General features: G+C 36.9%; 1 protein-coding gene across 4 annotated transcripts in view; it reads right to left on the bottom strand.

The window, feature by feature from the left end:
- SORCS2 (sortilin related VPS10 domain containing receptor 2) overlaps window positions 1-19,975 on the bottom strand; it is a 525,884-nt gene that overhangs the window by 104,785 nt on the left and 401,124 nt on the right. For all 4 annotated transcript variants that reach the window (XM_015625588.2, XM_015625587.2, XM_015625589.2 and 1 more), the window contains exons 4-5: window positions 7,503-7,667; window positions 2,685-2,758 (exon numbers count right to left, since the gene is read on the bottom strand). In XM_015625588.2, the coding sequence (XP_015481074.1) occupies window positions 2,685-2,758; window positions 7,503-7,667 (239 nt within the window). The remainder of the gene's footprint in view (window positions 1-2,684; window positions 2,759-7,502; window positions 7,668-19,975) is intronic.

Raw genomic sequence — 19,975 nt, 5'->3', positions numbered from 1 at the left:
ACTGGTAATGTTTTTACTTATCAGACTAAAATAAAAATCTTCGGCTATATTATTAACCTCAGTGGCAAAGCTCAAATTGAAATCAAAGAGGAAACATCTGCTAAAGATATGCCCAGTGAAATGTTCTTGGCACAACCAGCCACAATCAGCAAGAGCCATGCCCTCATTTATCATGAGAGGTACAATTAGTTTGACACAATATTTTTAACACATCAGATGTCTGCTGACAGGAAAACAACACCAGACCTGGTGACCTTACAGTCAAACTCTTACAAAGCCCAATTCTTACATCTGTTGAAAACACTTGTTTCTATCTAGCGCTCAGATAATTTGGGTGACAAAGGCCATAAAATACTGGAAAGTCTCACATGACAAACTCCCATTGGAAAGCCATTGTGTCCATCTCTCCACTCACATCTCACTCTTTATATAATGCAAATTTCCATATGAGATAGAAGTAATATATATATCTTTATTCTATGTTGTTTTATGAGAAGGATAATTTGGTAGTGATGTACTAAACATCTGCTTCCAAATCCTTGCTGTTGCTGGCTGATACACTTTTTGAGAGAAATCACTCTGGTCTATATATAGAAAAGAGGAAAACAACCCCATAGAAAATATTTCTACTGGTTATAGATGTACAGACTCTTTAAATTTATAATTTTTATTTGCAAGGAATGTGACATTTATGAGCAACCATGACTTTGAAGTACTACATTGGAGTTATTCCTATCAAATGATATAAGGAAACATAAGGCTTCTGAAACACAGCAAAATATAGACTTAATATTAAACATGCTCTTGTTGGCTCTAATCCTTACATACAGAAAACAGTGACAGATTATTTGGGTTGGAGCAAAACCGACACACATTTCAGTTGTCTTCTGTATTTTTCATAATTTAAGTGTGCTAAGTGTCAGATGTGAAAAAACTCCAGTAACAAAGTCTGTCAGAGAGAGGCTTCCACTCTTATTTCTTACCTGTTAGTGACTTGGATGGTTTTCAACCTTCATGCATTTTAAAATATTTTTATTAAAGACAGATAACCACATGCCCTCATGATTTACATCCTATATAATAATCTTGCTAGGGAAGAATTGGTTACGAGGCAGACATGACATTTCTGACACACAGTGCTACTTGAAAACAATTATACCTTTCCACAGGGTACTAAAAGACCTGCAAAGTGTATGGCCTATGAAACTTTTCTGCTATGCAGAAATAAGCTGTTCAATAGCTGTTCAGAACTATACTTTGCAGGAGCAAGGAAGCAGAAAGTGTCTACTCAACTGTTTTGGCAGATAAGGTTGAGGCAAACTGGAATAAATCAGATTAATGTTCTACAACCCAACCATAGGCTACTTTTATAAAGTCATGGGCAGTATGTAGGTTGCAGATTGGAAATGAGGCATTTGAAAGTGTGACAAGGCTTGTGTGTTGTGCCCAGGGCTAATGAGACCAAAAAGGCAGCAGGGTAGGTTAGGTCTTGTGCCCCCAGCTCTTTCAGACAGGATTTGAACTGTCCGTGTGTCCCTGCCCTGATCACAGCCCTGCCCCTGCCTGGCTGCAGCAGCAGCAGCACACGTGCCAGCACACCCTTGGGCTCAACAAATTATGCTTTGGGCAGTGGGGCAATGCAGCCAGAGATACCATAACACCTCTGTGTGCTTCGTAACCACAAGTTTAGGCAGGTTTTGTTTTGTTGTTTTGTTTTACCCTGATTATTTATTTTGACACAAGAGTAAAACAACTACATGAAAAACTGGGAGGATCACAGATGAAACCAAGATCAGGTAACTATTGCAATACTGGCACCAACCCCCGTAAACCACAAAATACCACTGAAAGCCAGATATGTTTCCATAGAGATACGGAAAATTATACTTTGCACAACCGACAAGGATCAGAGTCCATTTAGAAGTTAAAAGCCATTTAGAGAACACAAGCATCTAGTGTAGTATGACTTAAACCTGTAATAAAAAAATGCATACTTACACATTGTGAAAGGTGGAAGTGAATGTGAAACTGACCCATTTAAAAAATAAGATTAATTAAAACACTGTCAAAAGTTTTATTTTGGTTTTAAAGAAGCAATACCATTTTCAAAATAATTAAATTTTTTAAAATAAGGACAGTAACTTTTCAAACATTTTGTCAATCTGTTTAAATCCTTAAATACTTTGTGAGATACATGCAAAATGTGAGATTTCTGAATAATACTTGAGCTGAAAATGAAATAATTAGATATATATGTCATCAATAAAGTCATATTTTTCACCAATTTCATTAGCAGTGCAAGTGTAAATATTACCCTTGTTAGTAGGTATGATCCAGCCTCTCTTAAAAAAACTTTGTAGATTTTTCTCTACAAAAAGACCCCTCTCTTTTCTAAAGATCAATTTCACCAGTAAAATGGAGAGCAATTTCATTCAACATTGCAGCTTGCTATAAATCTTGGGCTCCATAGATCCAGACCTATAACCCTTCCATGTGCTGATGCTCAGTATGATCCCTGGCACGACCATGACTTTGCAATAGTGGGTACAGAAACATTGCCACCATCTGCAAAGGATGCCAAGGCTCACATAGTCCCCATCTGTACCTCTGGAAACATCTTCTTGGATTAGAATGAAATACTTTCACTGCTCATTTTAGTATTTCAAAAATAAAAGACTTCTTACCAAAAAAAATGATCTTTAGAAACTCGTTCCTGCAGAAGGTTCCATTTTTTTCCCAAGTCAATAGACACATAAATCTAGAAAAGGAGAAAAAAAAAGTGAAAAATTAGATTATAGGAAACTGATAACACTGTAAGGCTTCAAAGACAGACCTATATCACCATTAGAAAGACAGATTGTACACAAATTAAAATAGAAAAAACAAACAAGCAAATACAGAAACACATTACCAGGAGCTCAGTACCTTGTTTTTCAGAGTAACAGCCTTTCATAGAGAAATTATTTTAGAATATCATCTATAATAAAGAAAATTCTGTAACAATGACTTTTTGTTGTGCAAACACAATTCATTTGGGGTCAGATTGTTTTTTACCTCAGCATGGTTACACAAGAGGGATGGTAAAAAGGCACTTCTCCTTCTCATTCATTGGGAAGCAATGTTTCCTTTATGCTTCAAGCCTTCATGCCATCAAAAATACTTAAGCCAGGAAGTCAATGGATTTAAAACTCTGCTAAAATAGGACCGAAATATATTACAGAAATGCTTAAGAGATTTGATGAGAGATGCACTTATGGGCTTGCTCCATAGATACTAATTTGTAACCCACAAGAAGTGGTCCTTCAGTACAGAGGCTGAAGATGGCCTGGAGGAGAAGGATTCCAGCTCCACCTTCTCTATGAACAGTTCCCCTCTGGTAAAAAAACAAATGCTAATGATATCGATGGATATCAAGAGTGCAGATGAAAGATGTTTTCCCTCAGAATAATGTGGGATCTAAAATAGCTCTTAATAAATCTCCTTCCTTTAGCATTAGCCTTCAAAATGTGTTTCCTCTAGTTAAAATAGGAAGTCTCTATCAGACTTCTAAAAAGACCAATTTAAAGCCCCCTGCTGTCTGCATGCATTTCTTATTTGATCCAATTTACATAAGATGGGTTTTCTCTTGATGTCTCTAATAAGGGGGATAAAAAAGCAAGTAAAACTGTTCTTCTCTGATGTAGAAGACACAAATTCAGTAACTGAGTGTTCAGGGGGAAAGTGTCTTAGAAGGAGTAGTAAGGAATATTTATGTTTTAAAATGACAGGTTCAATGACAAACCATAAAAACCCCCTACAGATATCTATTATGTTCTACTATAGAGAAACAACAATATTAATATGTAAATATAAAGGTTGAGGTAACGTAGCATAAACTCTGTGGGTAAATTTGCTGAAGTTTGAATTAGAGATAGAAGAAAATTTCCCAGTTACTCTGTACTTCACAATGACTGGGTTTTCTTCCACTGCACACTTGATTTAAGTAGATAGACCACAGGAAAGGAAACTACAATGAGGACTGAGACTGCTTACTGTAGTATTGACCCAGTCAATGCGCACACAGAAATGATCTGGAATTGAAAATTCTTCATCCTCATGAATGGGCTAAATGATTGGGCTGCAGGGCCAGGATCCTGATTTGCCTGCTAAATATCTGGTATTAATTTTATGTGGCTTAGGATTTGCTGCAACCAGGGTATTTTATCACATCCTGCTCTGAGCAACCTCCTCAGGAGGACGGATGCAGCTGTGAATGGACTGGACTGTGCAGGGTGAAGAACCTAAGCTGCTTACTTCTTTAAACCCTTGTCACCACAGGCATTGCAGAAAAGATAACCACTGCATTTACCATTTTTCTAAAAAGTCCCTGCTCACTAGGTAACCTCCCTCAGTAGACTGTTTAAATTTGGGACAGATGATCATTTAATGCACTATCTTAACCCTGTTATCTAAGCTGCAAAGAAAGCCAAGAATTCAGAAGTTCCTGGCAAGAGGGAAGAGAAATATTTAGGATAAGGGATAACACTGGCACATGAACAAAGGGATTTATCTTTGTCATCAATGAATTTCAGAAGAAAAGGAAAGATTCTCACCCTTTGAACAATGACACCGGTACAAGAGAAGCCAAAGGCCAAACCAAACCCAGCCCCTCTCCCCCAAACCCAAAGTGCCTGCTCACACACACGTTTAAGACTGAAGTCTGGGAGCTTAGGAGTGAACAGTTTGGCTTTCTGCAGGGGGAAGAAGCTCCTGCAATCTTACTGCATGAAGAGTGAAGTAGGACTAATAAGGCATATTCAAACTGAAATGAAATTTTAACTGATGCAGTATTTGAAATAGATAAAAAATAGCATGTAACTGACTTGCATACACATTGAACTTTCTGTAATAAAAAAACCCAAGTGACCTATATGTATTCTGTTTTTCCACAGGTACATATGATAAAACTATTAAATGAGATTAGATAGGATGTTAAAACAGTTATTTTAGCAGACAGCTAAAATCTCTGGCTGAAGCAAACAGATCTAATAAGTCTTATAATTCTGTTTATTCTCACTTATAAATGAGCAATAAGTGAGTGGAAAAGCTTTTAAAAAAATATTGAAAATATTTTTCTGTTTTGCCATTATTTCACTCTTTCTGCTTCCAAATGAATGATTATATCTATTGCATCCTTGACAATTTTTTTAAAAAAATCTAAAAGCATTTATGTAGGCTCAGCAAATAGATGATTGTTATTCATTATAACTGAGGGGTAGCCAGAAAAAGAGCGTATAGATTTGAGGCAGTAAATAGATTAATCCAACCACATTGACTGGATTTGCATTCATTTATAGTGTCAGCTAGAGGCTAGAGATTTATTTAAACAGAATCTAGGGTTCTGAATGAAAGAACAATGCATATTTTGCAATATGAAATAAGCCCTAAATCGAATCAAAAGTTGTGTAAAGGCCATGATGCTCCAGTAGACAAAGAAGCCTTGCTGACTGCTATTTATGAAGGACCTGATTCCTTGCATTCCTTGCAGTCTCCAACGTGCCTTTGTAACAAATCATTTGAGTAACAGGAGCTAATATTTTCTCCTGAGTTTTAGATTGTGTTACCTTCTGATACTACTTTCTTTTAGGGAAGGTAAAGTTACTTAACTCAAAAACCTAGAGTATACTGACTCCTCAGGGCAATTTTAGATCAACCTTCTCTCTCAAGATCATTGATTTTAGTACAGTGACCTTTTCTTGTGTCAAGTTGCAATTTTGATTTTCAACTCCTTTTCTGCCAATATCACTTTATCTTCCTCTTCCTTCTAGGCCAAATATATCAGATTTCATACAAAACATAAGCAGGTTACTGACCCAGTTATAGCTAAAGGCATCCTTCATTCCTACACATCTAAGGTAAAGATGTAGGACTTGTCAAGGAAGTTGACTCTTTGGTTGACTCTTTTTAGTGTCATTGAAAGCCTGAGAAAAGTCCATCAGATTACCTAACCCTTCCAGCTGCTCCTGCAGAGCTACTTATTGAATTTTTTATGGGTTTTTGTTTGTTTTTTGTTTGTTTTTTGTTTGGTTATTTTTGGGCTTTTTTGTCCGGTCACAATTTAAGCATGCTAAACAGCAGCATTACTCCTTTTGTGAGATTCCTAACATAATTAATTAATCAAAACACAAACCAACTGCTTCACTTTATGCTTCTACCTCCTGCTCTCTTCTGACAAATACATCTACCCACTTGTTGTGGGCTGGACTACTTGTTCAATGCACTTTGGACTCTTACACGTTATAGTTCTGCCACTCTGTAACTATAAAAAATTCAGTAATTTTATCTATTCTCAGGAACAAAAGTCAAACCAAAAAAGATATTTTCATAACAAAGGCTTTTCATTACTTCCATGAAGTATTTTATTTACATAACATGCATTCAAATTATTTTTAATTGTGTTAGGATTTCAAATCAAAGCTAAGTAAAATATTTAGTATAATTTGTGACTTTGGTTTGCTATGTTTTTTATTCTAGTTCTATCCTTATTTGCAAACACCTGTGGATGCCTGAATTGGTTTGGGATCAGCTTATATATTAATATAATAATACAATATTATATATTGTTAACTTATATATTCAAAAAAATGTCCAAAAGGGTGACTTGATACAGTATCACTGGAATCAGTGCAATATTTGGCTGCAGAATGTGCAACTTCTCTGACTTACCTCACCACCTAAATATACAATTTCTATGAGGTATGGTGAGGGTAAAATGGACTGGAGTTTACCAATTTAAGTTCAAAACAGGAGTAAGGGTAGAGGTGAGTCAAGGCTGATATCAGGACCAGAACAACAGCGAGTTTGCAACTGCAGTTTTGACGCTGTAAAAAAGAGATGAGCTACACACAGATGGTGTGCACACCCATCAGTGCTTAGCCCAACCCACCCAGAACACTGACTTCACAGTTTAACCAGAAGGAATCTGAAAGAGGGTAAAAATTTACAAACATGACCAGCTCCTGAATCTGAAAGTCGTATAAAGCCATCATAATATAATTATGAGATAATTATTCTACATTTCTACAGAGTCACTGATTCCACAAATCCTATTCTGCTATATGAGTTTGCAGTTTGCTTTGTATGAGTTTATTTTATATTCTGTGAACATCTTTTGGAGGCAATATTTCAACTTCATTAACTTTCTACTCTAGTATAACTTGTTTATGGTCACTTTCTAGGGAGAAGCATGTCTCATTATTATTTAACTGTATAATGCAGAAGGAGAAATATTCCCAATATCCATATCAACTAAAAATGACAGGTTTGAAACTAACCATAACCACAAAGATTTGGACATGAATAAAATAAATATTTAAATAAATCTCAAAACCGCTATATGAATCCCTTCTGGGAAATTGATATTTCATAAAACCCAACACTAATCAGCATGTCAGTATTGCTTTATATAATCTTAACAGAGTAATTCCTAAATTTCAAAGAAATGCGGTATCTTCAAGCCTTACCTTGCCTTCCTTGGTATAAGCAAGTACTTTATCTTCCTCTTTTGGGTGAAAAAGGAGAGTTTCCACAAAGAAAGTGATAGGTTGTTTCTGGAAAGTGGCTCCTTCATCTGTGCTTATGAAAAGGCTTTGGTCACGGTCATTATGGGAAGAACTTACGAGAATTATCTATTATAAGACAAAAACAACAACATTCCTTTAGAAGCCTGATTTCTCTATAACAGACAACACAGCCATATTTTTTTTGTGTAAATGTCAGATTTTGTACACACCTTACCTTATGTATCAAAATTCTGCAGACAAGAAACTCAAATCACCTAAGAGATAAGGACTGCAAAATTTTATTAATGTTCCCTGACCAAATCTGTTACATTCTACAACTTCTCTTGCAACCCATACCAAACTGGTTATGCTTGTCATCTCTGCTCAGAATGACTGCCTTGGTTGAACAAGGAGAAAGAACTTCTTTCTAATATCTCTCCATTGTTTCACCATTCTGCTCTTCCTGAAATATTTTGAATAAAAAAAGCAATTCATTTTGATGCAGAAGACTATGCCAATAAATTATTTGCATTTCCTTCTCAGGTCCAAACAATGCCTCGACTCAAGATAATATCTTGAGCTGTGTCCTTGTGTGACCTTTATGTCAAGCTTTAAACAACAAAGAAATTCCCCCCACATAATTTAGTCAGAATTTCACTCATTTCAACTTCTTCACCTTTTGCTGTAACATCATGGTTCTAAAACTGCCAAATGTGAGGATCCATTTTGATTGTCTTTCCAGATCAGAAGGGTCCAGTTGGCATTCAAAAATATGCCTTTATCAACTGATAGCTTGCAAACAAACTGGATTTTCAAAGTCCAGCTGGGCTCTCTCTTGCTCACACTTCAAAAACAATTAAAAAAAAAAATCTTTAATTCAAAATGTATTTAGAATTTTCAGCAAATGGTGCAGAAAACACTACAGAATACTGATCACTGTGATAAAGTGACTGTAAATTGCTTACAGAGATAAATGGCAATGAGTTATGCAAACAGAATTACAATAATGTGAATACAGAGAAGGAAAGATATTAACAAAAACAGTATAATTTTTATGTAGTCTCTTTTTTAGAGCAGAGCTGAAGTTAAAATTTTGAAACTTCTAATGAATTATACAGATATGACAGCTGGGCTGAGCTTTTACTGCAATTGGTCTTGGGGGGGAAAACTATAAATTCAACATTTATAGATGTTCCAATTTGACAAGTAACTTAAGCATGTGCACTTGTCCTTGAAGCACATACACAGTGGCACTGATTTCAAGGGCTTTCATGCACCTCAAATGGGGCACTTACTGAAATACACTGTTGAAAAAGAGAGACAACTGCAGATAGTTCAGGGTTCATGGTCCAGAGCTGAAATCCCACACTAAAGCATACATTAAGGCAAATCTACTCCATTAGCTGCATGACTAGGTCAGTAAGAAGAGCAAAATAATAACCCATTATGTTGTTATAATCTTGTATTTTTTAATGATATAATTTACCCAAGAGTAGGAAACTGACATTTTTATTGCAAAGCCCCTGTAAATGACACCTCCACAAATGCCTTTTCTTATTTCTACTCTATCCAATGGCTTTCTGTCTCTTGGGAAGTGCTTCAAACAGTGTCAGTTTAATTCATTACTATCTACACTCCACCAGTAGCTGCTGGTGGCCTAGATAGAGCACTCAAAGATTCTTGTAACACATTCATTTATTCGGGTTTCTGCAGTGGGCATGGCATGAACCCAAAACTGAATGTGCCTGCCATTGCTGCCCTGTCCCTGTGCCTGCACCTCCAGGGGGAGTGAAGAAGTGTTAATGCCCAGCACAGAGATTTGTACTTTCTTGCCAGACTCCCATCTGTGACTTAGGCTTAAAATATCTATTTTCTCTTGGAAATAAATAAATTCAAACTATTTTCCTGCTGAGAGAGGTATATAGTGCTCATTCCTTTTTCTTCATGACCAGAACAGAGAGAAGGACCTGGTCCCCAGAAAAGGCACAAACTCTACTTGTACAGAGCAGTAATCTCTGAACCACAGCAATATTGTCTTGCTTTTTTTTTTTTTCCTGACCGTATAAATCTTACACTTCCAAAAAATATCAAAATTATGGCTTCAAAATAATAAAGAAATGTTATATATAAAATAGGGGGTGGTTTTCACTGTTAATGAGGCTTAAATGTAGGCATATCTAATGGATTCAACAGCACTGAAATGTAAGAAAAATACTTGTTATAATGTAATGCAAACACACTGATATTTGCTAATGTTGTCCTTCAAAAATACTATATATCTTTTAGAGTTAAATCTATCTTTTTAAATAGCCTAAAAATTGTAGACTTATAAGCATATATGGCAGGGTCTCTAATTATTCTTTTATTCACACACACATCATAATTCATTTAAATAAATATTTCTGAATTTCACTCAGTGTTGTGATTTATATTTCAACAGTTTAAACTGATCATTATGTGCCAGACATACAGATTTCCTTCCCACAGCCAACACACCGGGTGCTCAGACTTGCCTGCTGGCTAACACTGGTTATTTAGGAAAATGCTCCAGAGCAAATATTGTATCCACATTAGATGCTTTCCATAACAAGTTTTATTTACTTTGTAAGAGGAACAAGTAGCAAAGCAACTGCAAGCAACTGATGAAGGGATGCAAATGGGACATACTGTCTGGAGAGCCAACTAGCAGTGGTGGCTGAGGGTTTTAACTCAAAATAAACCACTTCCTTGAATAATTGTGTTTAAGAAACAGAACAGATTTTAAGCACAGATATGCTGTGCTTAAAATTAAAATTAAGCACAGATATGCTGTGCTTAACAGATTATAAGCACATGAGCTCCTTTTAAAAATGTTACATATAATTTCTCACTCCTGTGAAATTCTTTTACCTTTTTTTAGTAAATTGTAACTTTATATTATGCTGTTTATCTCAGACCTCAGTACTTAATCTCCATCAAGCTAAATAAACCATAATAACACATGTATACATTCAGGTCAGATGTAAGTCTACAACTTCCAGTAGCTACACAGAAGTAAAAACAAAATATTTCAAGGAGGCAAACAGTGCTATGGATTGTAAAGAGAAAGAGTAAAAATAATATCTACTATAGATGAACAAAGGGAAAAGGGAAAAAATCTAATAAAAATGAAAAAAACTACATAATGCCAATATAGCAATTAACCATTCCAAAACTAAAAAGCCATTCCTCAGAAAATCTTTTCCTCATTTCAGGAAAGTCGGTGAGGCAGGGGTTAACAGAAAAACCAAATAAATCTGAAAATAACATAATTAAATCCATTTGTTTAATCTCTCTTTCAAGACTGATTGGCCAATATGCATGTCTAACCATTCCTGCTATGAGTGGAATCAGAATCTGAGCCCCAAAGGATGAAAAGATTCTGATGGCTTAGGCTACAGTTCTTTGCGTAACAGACTTTTTCTTTCACTGTTACCATGAAGATTTGGAATAATCATAGTGATTACTTGGGAGTCTTAACTGTAGATTTGGCAGCAATTCAAAGCTATGCTGCAATTTCAAGTGGCAATAAACAGAGGATATTAACATGCATCATTTGCACTGTGTCTGAAATATAACCCCCCCTCCCCTCAGTTTAGGTCCAATCAAAATTTAAACTCAAGACAAATTTGATCTTAATCAGCACTTTCTCTAAAACAAGGCAATTTTCTAACATATTACAATTGTGCTGTCTCTTTCAGCTTCAGCAACTGATCCTAATTTTAATTGTAGCTTTTATTGTCCTTTCTATTTCCCTAGTATTACAAAAGAAAAAATAAAAAGTAAAAATGTCCATGATGAATAAATTTTTACACTCACAGCATCTGACTTGCTGTAGGAGATTTCTGCAGCCAGTGGTGAGAGAGACAAGACACTCTTGTGTCTATTTTTTAACACTATTTTTAAATTCTATAATCCTCCATAAGGCCAGAAATCAAGACACTCCTCAGCACTCTATACTGACCCTGAAGGAAGAAACTTCATTTGGGCAGAGTAAGAAATGAAAAAAATACAGTGGCTCTTCATTTAAGCACACAGCAGACACGCACTGAGAAGCCAAGCATGGTCAGGAAGAACTCTCTCAGCCACCCCCAGTAGGCTGAACTCCCACTGGGCATAGAGGGTTCATCTCTGGGGATACAATCCCAAAGAATGCTGGACCAACTCCAGGAAAAAACCCTTCATGATGTGAACTTATGAGCCATCCCCACTGAGGTCAAATAATTTCACAGAATACTTCCAGGAAGTGGGGTCACCAACAACTACTCTGAACAGAAAATCCTTCCAGCATCTCATCACCCTCACAGTAAAGAACTTTTTCCTAGTATCCAATCCAAATCCATCACCCCTCATCTTAAGGCCATTAAGAACATGCAGTACTAATGCCTAGATGAAGGTGCTTAGCTAAGCTGGAGACAAGGCTGCTGAGCTCAGGGCATCGCCTGATGACACCAGCACAGAAACCTCTGTGCCTACACAGTTCTGAAGGGAAATGGTCTTTGTGCCAGTACTGCCAATCTCAGGGCAGGATTCACAGAGCTCCACAGCACACCCTCAACATTCTTAAAAATAAGTAGCTCATTGATTTTTCTTGGGTTTACAATTTATCTTATTCACATGTTACTAGATACACTTGGCTGAGAGAGATATTACTAAAGCTCCTGGTCCCACTTGTAAATGAGATGTTGCTTCTCAGGCAGCATTCATAAAACACATAAAGTGGACTGAAAAGGGTTATGATTTTTATTTTGGATGGTGTGAGAGACCTGATAACTCAAGAGTGGCTAAGTGAGAGTGAAATATAGTCCCTTTACTCTCAGAGTGGTGAAAAACAATACCTAAAAAATCAACCCAAGGTAATTCCAAGCAGAGAGTAAAATAAAATGTCTCCCAGATAGCAGCTTAATCTTGTAGATTTTCCCTGGAAGTTGCATTATAGAATCACTCCTCACAAATGTGAAGTTATAAGTGGATCTAATAAGTCTGCTTCTGTGTCCAACTGAATTGGATGGAATACAGATAGAAAGGAACTTACACACACCCCAGAACAGTATTTTACTTTTTATGTTAAGCACTCACAGCTTCCTCTAGAATTCTTATTTTCTCTTGAAGAGTCCCTTTTAAGCTATCACACAGAAGCATTTCAAAACAGCAACTAGTCTCTAGGAGGACCACCATAAGGGAAGGGAAAATGGGAATATTAAGGATGATTCCTGAGAATTATTTGCTACACTGATCACACAATCTCAGGACACAATCAAAGACTATCTGAAGCAATCCTGGTGGAGCTAATGGAAAGCATGTATCACAGTTTCTTCTCCCCTGGGTTGTGGTCAGCTCATTAATCATATGGAATATCACAATGGAAGGTGCAATATTTTTTATCTAGTATCAGCAATATATTAGACACTTTAGGATATGGAATGAATATTTAGAGGTCAGGATCTCAAAATAAGCTGGTTAGTAACTGGAGCAGTTGGTAACATGTAAGATGTACTGAAGAGGGAGTGAACATCAGAGTTAGCCCGAGTTAGCACCTTAACAGAAAAATGTGTTCAGAGTAACTGGACAGAGCACAGTTGTTTTATACTGCACCAAGGCAGGCCTGAAATAATATAATCAGACCATAAAAGAAAATAATTTTGAAATGGTTGGCTTTCCTTTAGGGCATTCACCATAGTGAAATCAAGTTTAAGGGCACTTACACATCATAATAATGAATGCCCACAGAGAAACAGCTACAGGTGTTCTGACTGGTGTTGATGAACCAGCTGAAAATTCTGCCCTGTTGGCAGCCTGTATCTACCTAAATCAGCCAGATCTTTTGAACAGAACACCTCAAAGGGGCTGAGGATGACAAGTCTCTAGGGGATACCAATTACAGCTCAATTCATCAGTCTCCTCACTTAGAGAAGGGTAAGATACACAACCTGATAATTTATCAGTTCCTCCACAGGAACAAAACTCGTGCATCTATAACCTGCTAGAACCAGAAAATCATTGCCACTTGACCACCATGACAGTGCAAATTTTCATGAGAAATGTTCTCTTCAAAAACATTTCAGAGCAGCAGTATCTCATGCTGCCATCCTGAGAATTCAATAAAACTGGCACACCTTAAGCAAATTAGGAATTCCTGCAATATACTGAGAAAGGCATGAATTTGCCAAAGGTCACAGTAAAAACAGAAGAGTTCTCTGATCTTCCTGCAAAGTCCAATGTGTAGCCTGGCTATTGTTAATTCTTCTTGTACAATCCTACATCCAAAGTGAGCAAAACTTAATGTGGAGATGGTTTGGGGGGTGGTCTCATATGTTTGTTCACATATATTCAAAAGTTTGGTTTTAAATCAGTGCACTCCAGTATACCAAGCACTAAATCAGATGGTCTTTTCCAGTATGCTCTGAATCAGCGGTTTGAGTGGGGAATAGCACTGGGGAAGGCATATTGCCAGTTCTTGTCACAGCAGGGGAATGTTCCCTAACCTGGTTTTATATTGCCCATGAAAAAAGAACATTTTCTGTGTCTCAGAGGAAAAGAAAAAGGGAGTTGCACTAAAAGCAGAAATGGGCAAGTTTCACTCTTTCCTGCTGGTATTTCCACAAACATTAGTATTTACCAGACAAAACAGGCACACACTGATCTTTTTAGCTTAGGCATTCACAGATTAATCTAATTCAAAAAGTTATTTTGTAGACCTCCAATTAAACTGCAAATATTTTCTGCCTAAACGCATCTCAGAGCAAAGTATAAAACAATGCTTTCCAAACAGGATAATGGATGCACAACAAATGACTGCATATGTGATTTGATCTAAATTAATGAAGAAAGAGCTCAAACAGGTCCTAGCCACCAGCCATTAATTTGTCAACAGCAAAATCTGCACTAAGCTCAAAGAGAAATTACATGGATGCTAATTAGTGATAGGGAGAAAACATGATGGAAAGGAAGTTGTGGTGGCTAAAATTATCACTCATATAGGATTGATCAGGATCTCATCATCTTCTGCAATAGGTAAACACTTTTGTCTCTTAAAAATACTAAAGGTATGCCTTTTGGTCTTTTAATATGAATCTCATCTCTGTTAGAAGGCTGCATAAAAATTTTCTGGGAAGCCTACAAAAATGAGCTCTCAAAACATTACTCTGGGGACTCTCACTTTGCACAGTTTTCCCCTCCAGTACCAAATACTCATCAGGCGTTTTCATAGGCAAAGATCTTCCCAGCAGGCACCCAAGACATCCCTATTACCACTTGAAGCATCAACTTCAAGCACATTTATTCCTCTCTCTCCCAGTTTCATAGAGCAGTTTTTATGGAGATCAAGGTATTTAATGACTGTCACAAGTTAAAAAGGATAAGTAGCATTTTCCAAACTTGTAGGTGAGAAATGTGTGTGTATATGTGAATATACACCTTTGCAAATACAAGCAAGGTCAAGTAACCAGATGGGCCACCTCCAAAGCTGCTGAAGCTGCCGACTCTAATCACTGATCTTTGAAAGGCTCAGTGACTGGGAGAAGTTCCTGAGGACTGGAAAACAATAAACATCATGCCTGTCTTAGCATAATCTACAAAGTGCTTCAGATGTGTCTCACACATCTCACATATATTTTGTTTTTGCCCATTTCCATATCTAAAGGCGTAGCTGGCACTAGGAAATGAGCTGTTAAAGTCCTTATCCTTCAGGAATCACCTGATTCCTTTTGAAAAGTGTAGGCACTCGCCTGAAAGGAGGTCTGGGTATAGTTAAAGATTGAACAGGTCTTCTCCCCTAGACCACGAGGGAAAATACAAATCTGGGGGAAAGAGCTGCTCTGAGCAATCCTTTCATACTTAAGTCACAACAGATTATGTGGGTTTGAAGGAGAAAATGGGAGAGAGAGAAAAAAGGGAGAGCAGCAGAGGCAAGTGCTGGAAAAACAGTAATTATTTTTCACTTGAATTTGGCCATATCTCCATTATGTAGGCTACAAAGCTTAATTATAAAAGCTCTTGCTATTGAAATATTTTCCCTTATCTTTGATATCCAGTCCAAATGGACTGGAAAAAGAAAAAACCTTGAAAAGCAGAAAGAAAATGTCTTTTAAAGTAATTTTTGGTCCCATTAGGGTGAATCTCATTAATAGAGAAAGGACTTCACTGAAGAATAGAGCTTTTATATTCAGAAGCATACAGTACTGCTGTGCCTGATTTTAGCAGCACTACAGATAATAAACCTTTCTCCATTGGGGCTTACATTTTTGCAGCTGTAAAATACGCATTTGATATTGAGGCAGGGTTTTAGTTAATACACATACCTGGTAGCCCTTGTCCTAGTTTTCTCTGGGTGTACTTGGGAGTGGTGTTAATTGGTGCTTTTGGAAGAGGATGTTTAAAATATTTTTTCTATTGAAAAGCTTTTTTTTTTTTTTTTTTCCATAACTGAAATATACTGCTGAAAACTTACATCAGATTTATGAACATGATTCCTAGGGCCCACGAGGGATTTAGGGGGAAAGAATAGCTCCCTCTGGGGATGCTTCACCTTATGCACATAGTTAGAAAATATTTTTTGGGGCAGAGATACTGTCTTTGTTCATTACTTGTTAGAGCACTCATATGTGTCATTGCAGGAACAAGTCCTGGCCTCATCCCAGTTGAGTGCTGTTATTACTAAACCTTAGGCAATTCTGTACATATTCTCACACATATGAGAGAGAAAAGGCTGCACATCACCCAAATCAGCTCAGAAATAGAAATAACATGCTCTTGCTCATTTGTTACATTGGAAAAATTTAGAGGCAAGTGTTATTGTTTCTATCTTTGTTCCTGAGAATGTTATTTTCACTCTTTTTCAGAAACTTTTAATGAGTAGTCTAAAAGTGAATACAAACAATAAATTAATGCACAAACATTTCTAATACCCTTTTCTCCCTTTTACTAACATTTAAAGCTTGTAATTAAACCAGACTTCTGTTTGTTTGTTGTTTTGTTTGGATTTAACATAATATTTTACTGGAAATGGGAAGTTGAGGAGCTTGGCTCCTAGCAGTGTGTTTAGAGACATAAAGCAGCTAGGAAGATTTCTGGAGCTTTCTCTCTTGCCAAGAACATTGCTAGAGATTCAGCTACAAATTATAGTTGATGTGGAAAAAGAAAACCCAGGCAATATTGTTACTTTCATTTCTAAGACAAGCATCTACACAGAGCTCTAAAAACATGAGACCAAGATTAGTCTTGGAGTTCCAATTCTGATCCCAGTCAGATGGAACTCTGCAAACTGACCATTTTGCAGACCCTGGGACTGATGCCATCTAAAGCAGAATCCAAACAAAATATCAGCCTTATCACTGCTTTGGCACTTTTACAAGATCTTGCAGTGATTCTTGAGGCTGTTAGAATTCATAAATCTCTTATGAGACTTCACATTTATCACAATTTCTCTAAATTTCTCATCAATACCAACAAGATGGGAATAAAAATACATGTCCTTTGGGTGGTGTTAAAAGATGTGTGTGTGGAAGATAACTTCCCGACACAGCTGATGAGGGAGACAACTAGGGAACATGCCCTGCTGGAACTCCTGTTTAGGAACAGAGAGATTACTGTGATCACAAAATGATACATTTGCTGTTCTTGGAGAAGCATTTATGACATTTGGAAGAAGAGGCATGCAACTCAGGAGGCCAACAAGGACATCATGAGGTTATGCAGGGAGAAAAATAGAAGGGCCAAAACCTAGCTAGAACTTAATCTGCCTAATGCCATAAAAGACAAAAAAAAAAAAAAAAATTAAAAAATTGATTTTTGGTGGCTTTTCTTATCTGTTTTGGGTTAGGGGTTTTTGATATTTTGTTTAGGGCTTTTTTTTTTTTTTTTGTGGTTGGGTTTCTTTCCTGTTGGCATTAGCCCTGGAAATGACACTGTTCTTTCTTATGTCTGAAAAATCCTTTCCAGTATAACTGTCCAGCACATCTTGTTCTTCACCTCTCATACTTTAAGCCACTGCAGCCCAGGACCACAGCTAGACACTGATAAAAATGTAAGAATACTTACAAACTTTTTATTGATTGTATTTGAGATAATGGTCAAAAAACTTGTAAGCACCATCAAATCACCATAATACAAAAGAGTAACTGGGTGGAGGCCAATGTGAGCAAGCCATAAAGGATGAGACATAAAAAATGAAACACTGGGATATATAAAGAGCCTCTTTCACATAATTAAAAGTTAATTAAAAACTCCCAGTATAATCTATATCCAGAAAAAATGGCCTTTTGTCATTTGTTCAAGTGAGTTTCCTGAAAGAAGCACTCATCTGAGACTGCAGCCCATTCCAGAAAAGTAAATAGAAATCACAAAATAATCAACAGCCTGTCCCAGGTGGCATACTAATTTGCTAACAGTTCTTGATAATTTATTGCAAGTTAAAGAGTTCAGTGACAAGAAGAGACAAAAAAGGGGGGAAAAAAAACCTAATTTATTCTCTTGCCTGACAGTGTCTCACACTCAAATCTACCTCGCTCCATCAGCTTGTTCCTAGGCATTTCTTGAGAGAATTAATAAGTGGACATGAAAAAGTTTATAGAGAAGTAGACTATAACTTATTTATTATTACTGAAAACTAAAGAGCTTATAGAACTCAAAAGGTATCAAAGATGACATATTTACAAAAAAGCTCACACACAAGGAACCCCCAGCTCCCCCTCCAAAAAATGAAACAAAAAATCCCACCCAACCAATCTTCCCCAAAAAACAAGAGGCAAGATAAGCTTCATTCAAGAAGAAAGGCTGTCCAGATGGAATTGTCCCAAATTACCTCCAAACAGACCTTTGTGGTCTGTGAAATAACTTGCCTTTGATTACTGAACAATATATTGTATGTTTATACAAGGGATCCTAATAAAAATGTTTCAGGGATAATACCCAAAATTTCTCTGAGTTTTAACTGGATAAATCCAGGTGGTGACTTGGCATGCAGAAATAACACCAATGTTAGAATTCATAAACAAAGCAGCAAAAAGACCCCACCATCTAAAATGTGCTCAGCATGCCTGTAGTCCTAGCTAGGTTTTCTAAGGGCTTCAGCACATCCATTTCTCTGTCACTCTGATTAAAAGTTGCCCAGGGCAAGACTCTCTCCCTGCTTCCCATCTGGACAGTGCCGAGCTCAATCATACCTTTGCCTATAGGTGCAATAATGATAAAAGTAAATAAATACAGCTGCAAAAACCAGGCTGGTCACACCCAGTGCAAAGAGCAGCTGAGTGTTTTTTGACGTAATTTTGGGGTTTTTTAACCCCAAATGAGCTTGGTGATCTTTAAAGAAACAATTATTTATGGCAAATTAATTCAAATGAGCTACACACTGTCCTCATTTCTGCTGTCATATTCAGAAAGCAGCTCCACTAATTTCATTCACTGTACTACTGCTGATAGTGGTGTGATTTGCAAAGTGCTCAGCATCAGAATTTGCCAACTGCAGCATCTTTTATGCTTCCCACAATTTTTAGAGAATTTAAATCTCTGCCTACAGAGAAGCCTGGGTCTGCTTAGCCTCCAATTCTGAGCATCTTTTCCAAGGTTTATCACTAGGAAGAGTTTTCAGTATCCCAGAGCTACGAATGTGACTTTACAAACAACCATGGCCGTGGGTATTAATGAAAAGCTCACTGTGATTTGGGCTGTTAGATGAGCTGAAGACAAGGAGAAAGAGAGCAAAAGAGAACAACACAGGTTCTTGCCCCAAGAACCTGAAGTGGCACCATGCTAACAGACAATAATCACTGCAAGCAATTGAGAAGTTGAACTGTTCCCCTGGAAAACATGCTGTGACTGAGAAATGTCAGATTACCAACAGCTAGTTGAAACAGAATGAAAAAAGAAGTTGAAGTTATGTTTTTGGAGTGGCTTATATAATTCCTGAGGAATGTTAAATTCTTGCAAACTCTCAACAACAACATACCCAACCTGTCAAACCACAGATAAGATGTGTTCATCTGGTTCCCATCTCTCTCTCAGTGACATTGAGGGACTGTGAAGTCTCTCTGATGAACAGGATTCTACAGAAATCCAACCAAATGGGCAGCTATGGCATGATGCCAATATTTTTCTAGTACAAAATAATTGTTTGCTTCTTTCTTATCAACATCCAAATTTACAAAACTCTAAATTACAATGAGTGAGTGTACTTAGTATTTCAGTTTTGAAAATTCAATTTGTGAATTCAGATTTAGGCAATAGATTCTTACAGAGCATGGAACCTTCACCTACTGCCGACAGATACTTTGCAGGGAACTGAGTGGAATCATCCAAAGTAGTTCAGATTTGGTTTCCAACTAAAACTTGTTCTAGAATAAAGCAATTTCCCACTGAAAAAACGTCTGTCTTGTATTGAAACACTTTTCAGAAGCAAGCAAAAGCTAAATTCTGCA

Source organism: Parus major, chromosome 4 (assembly GCF_001522545.3).
Source record: "Parus major isolate Abel chromosome 4, Parus_major1.1, whole genome shotgun sequence".
NCBI classification, from domain to species: domain Eukaryota; kingdom Metazoa; phylum Chordata; class Aves; order Passeriformes; family Paridae; genus Parus; species Parus major.
This window is presented reverse-complemented; position numbering and strand designations above follow the sequence as displayed.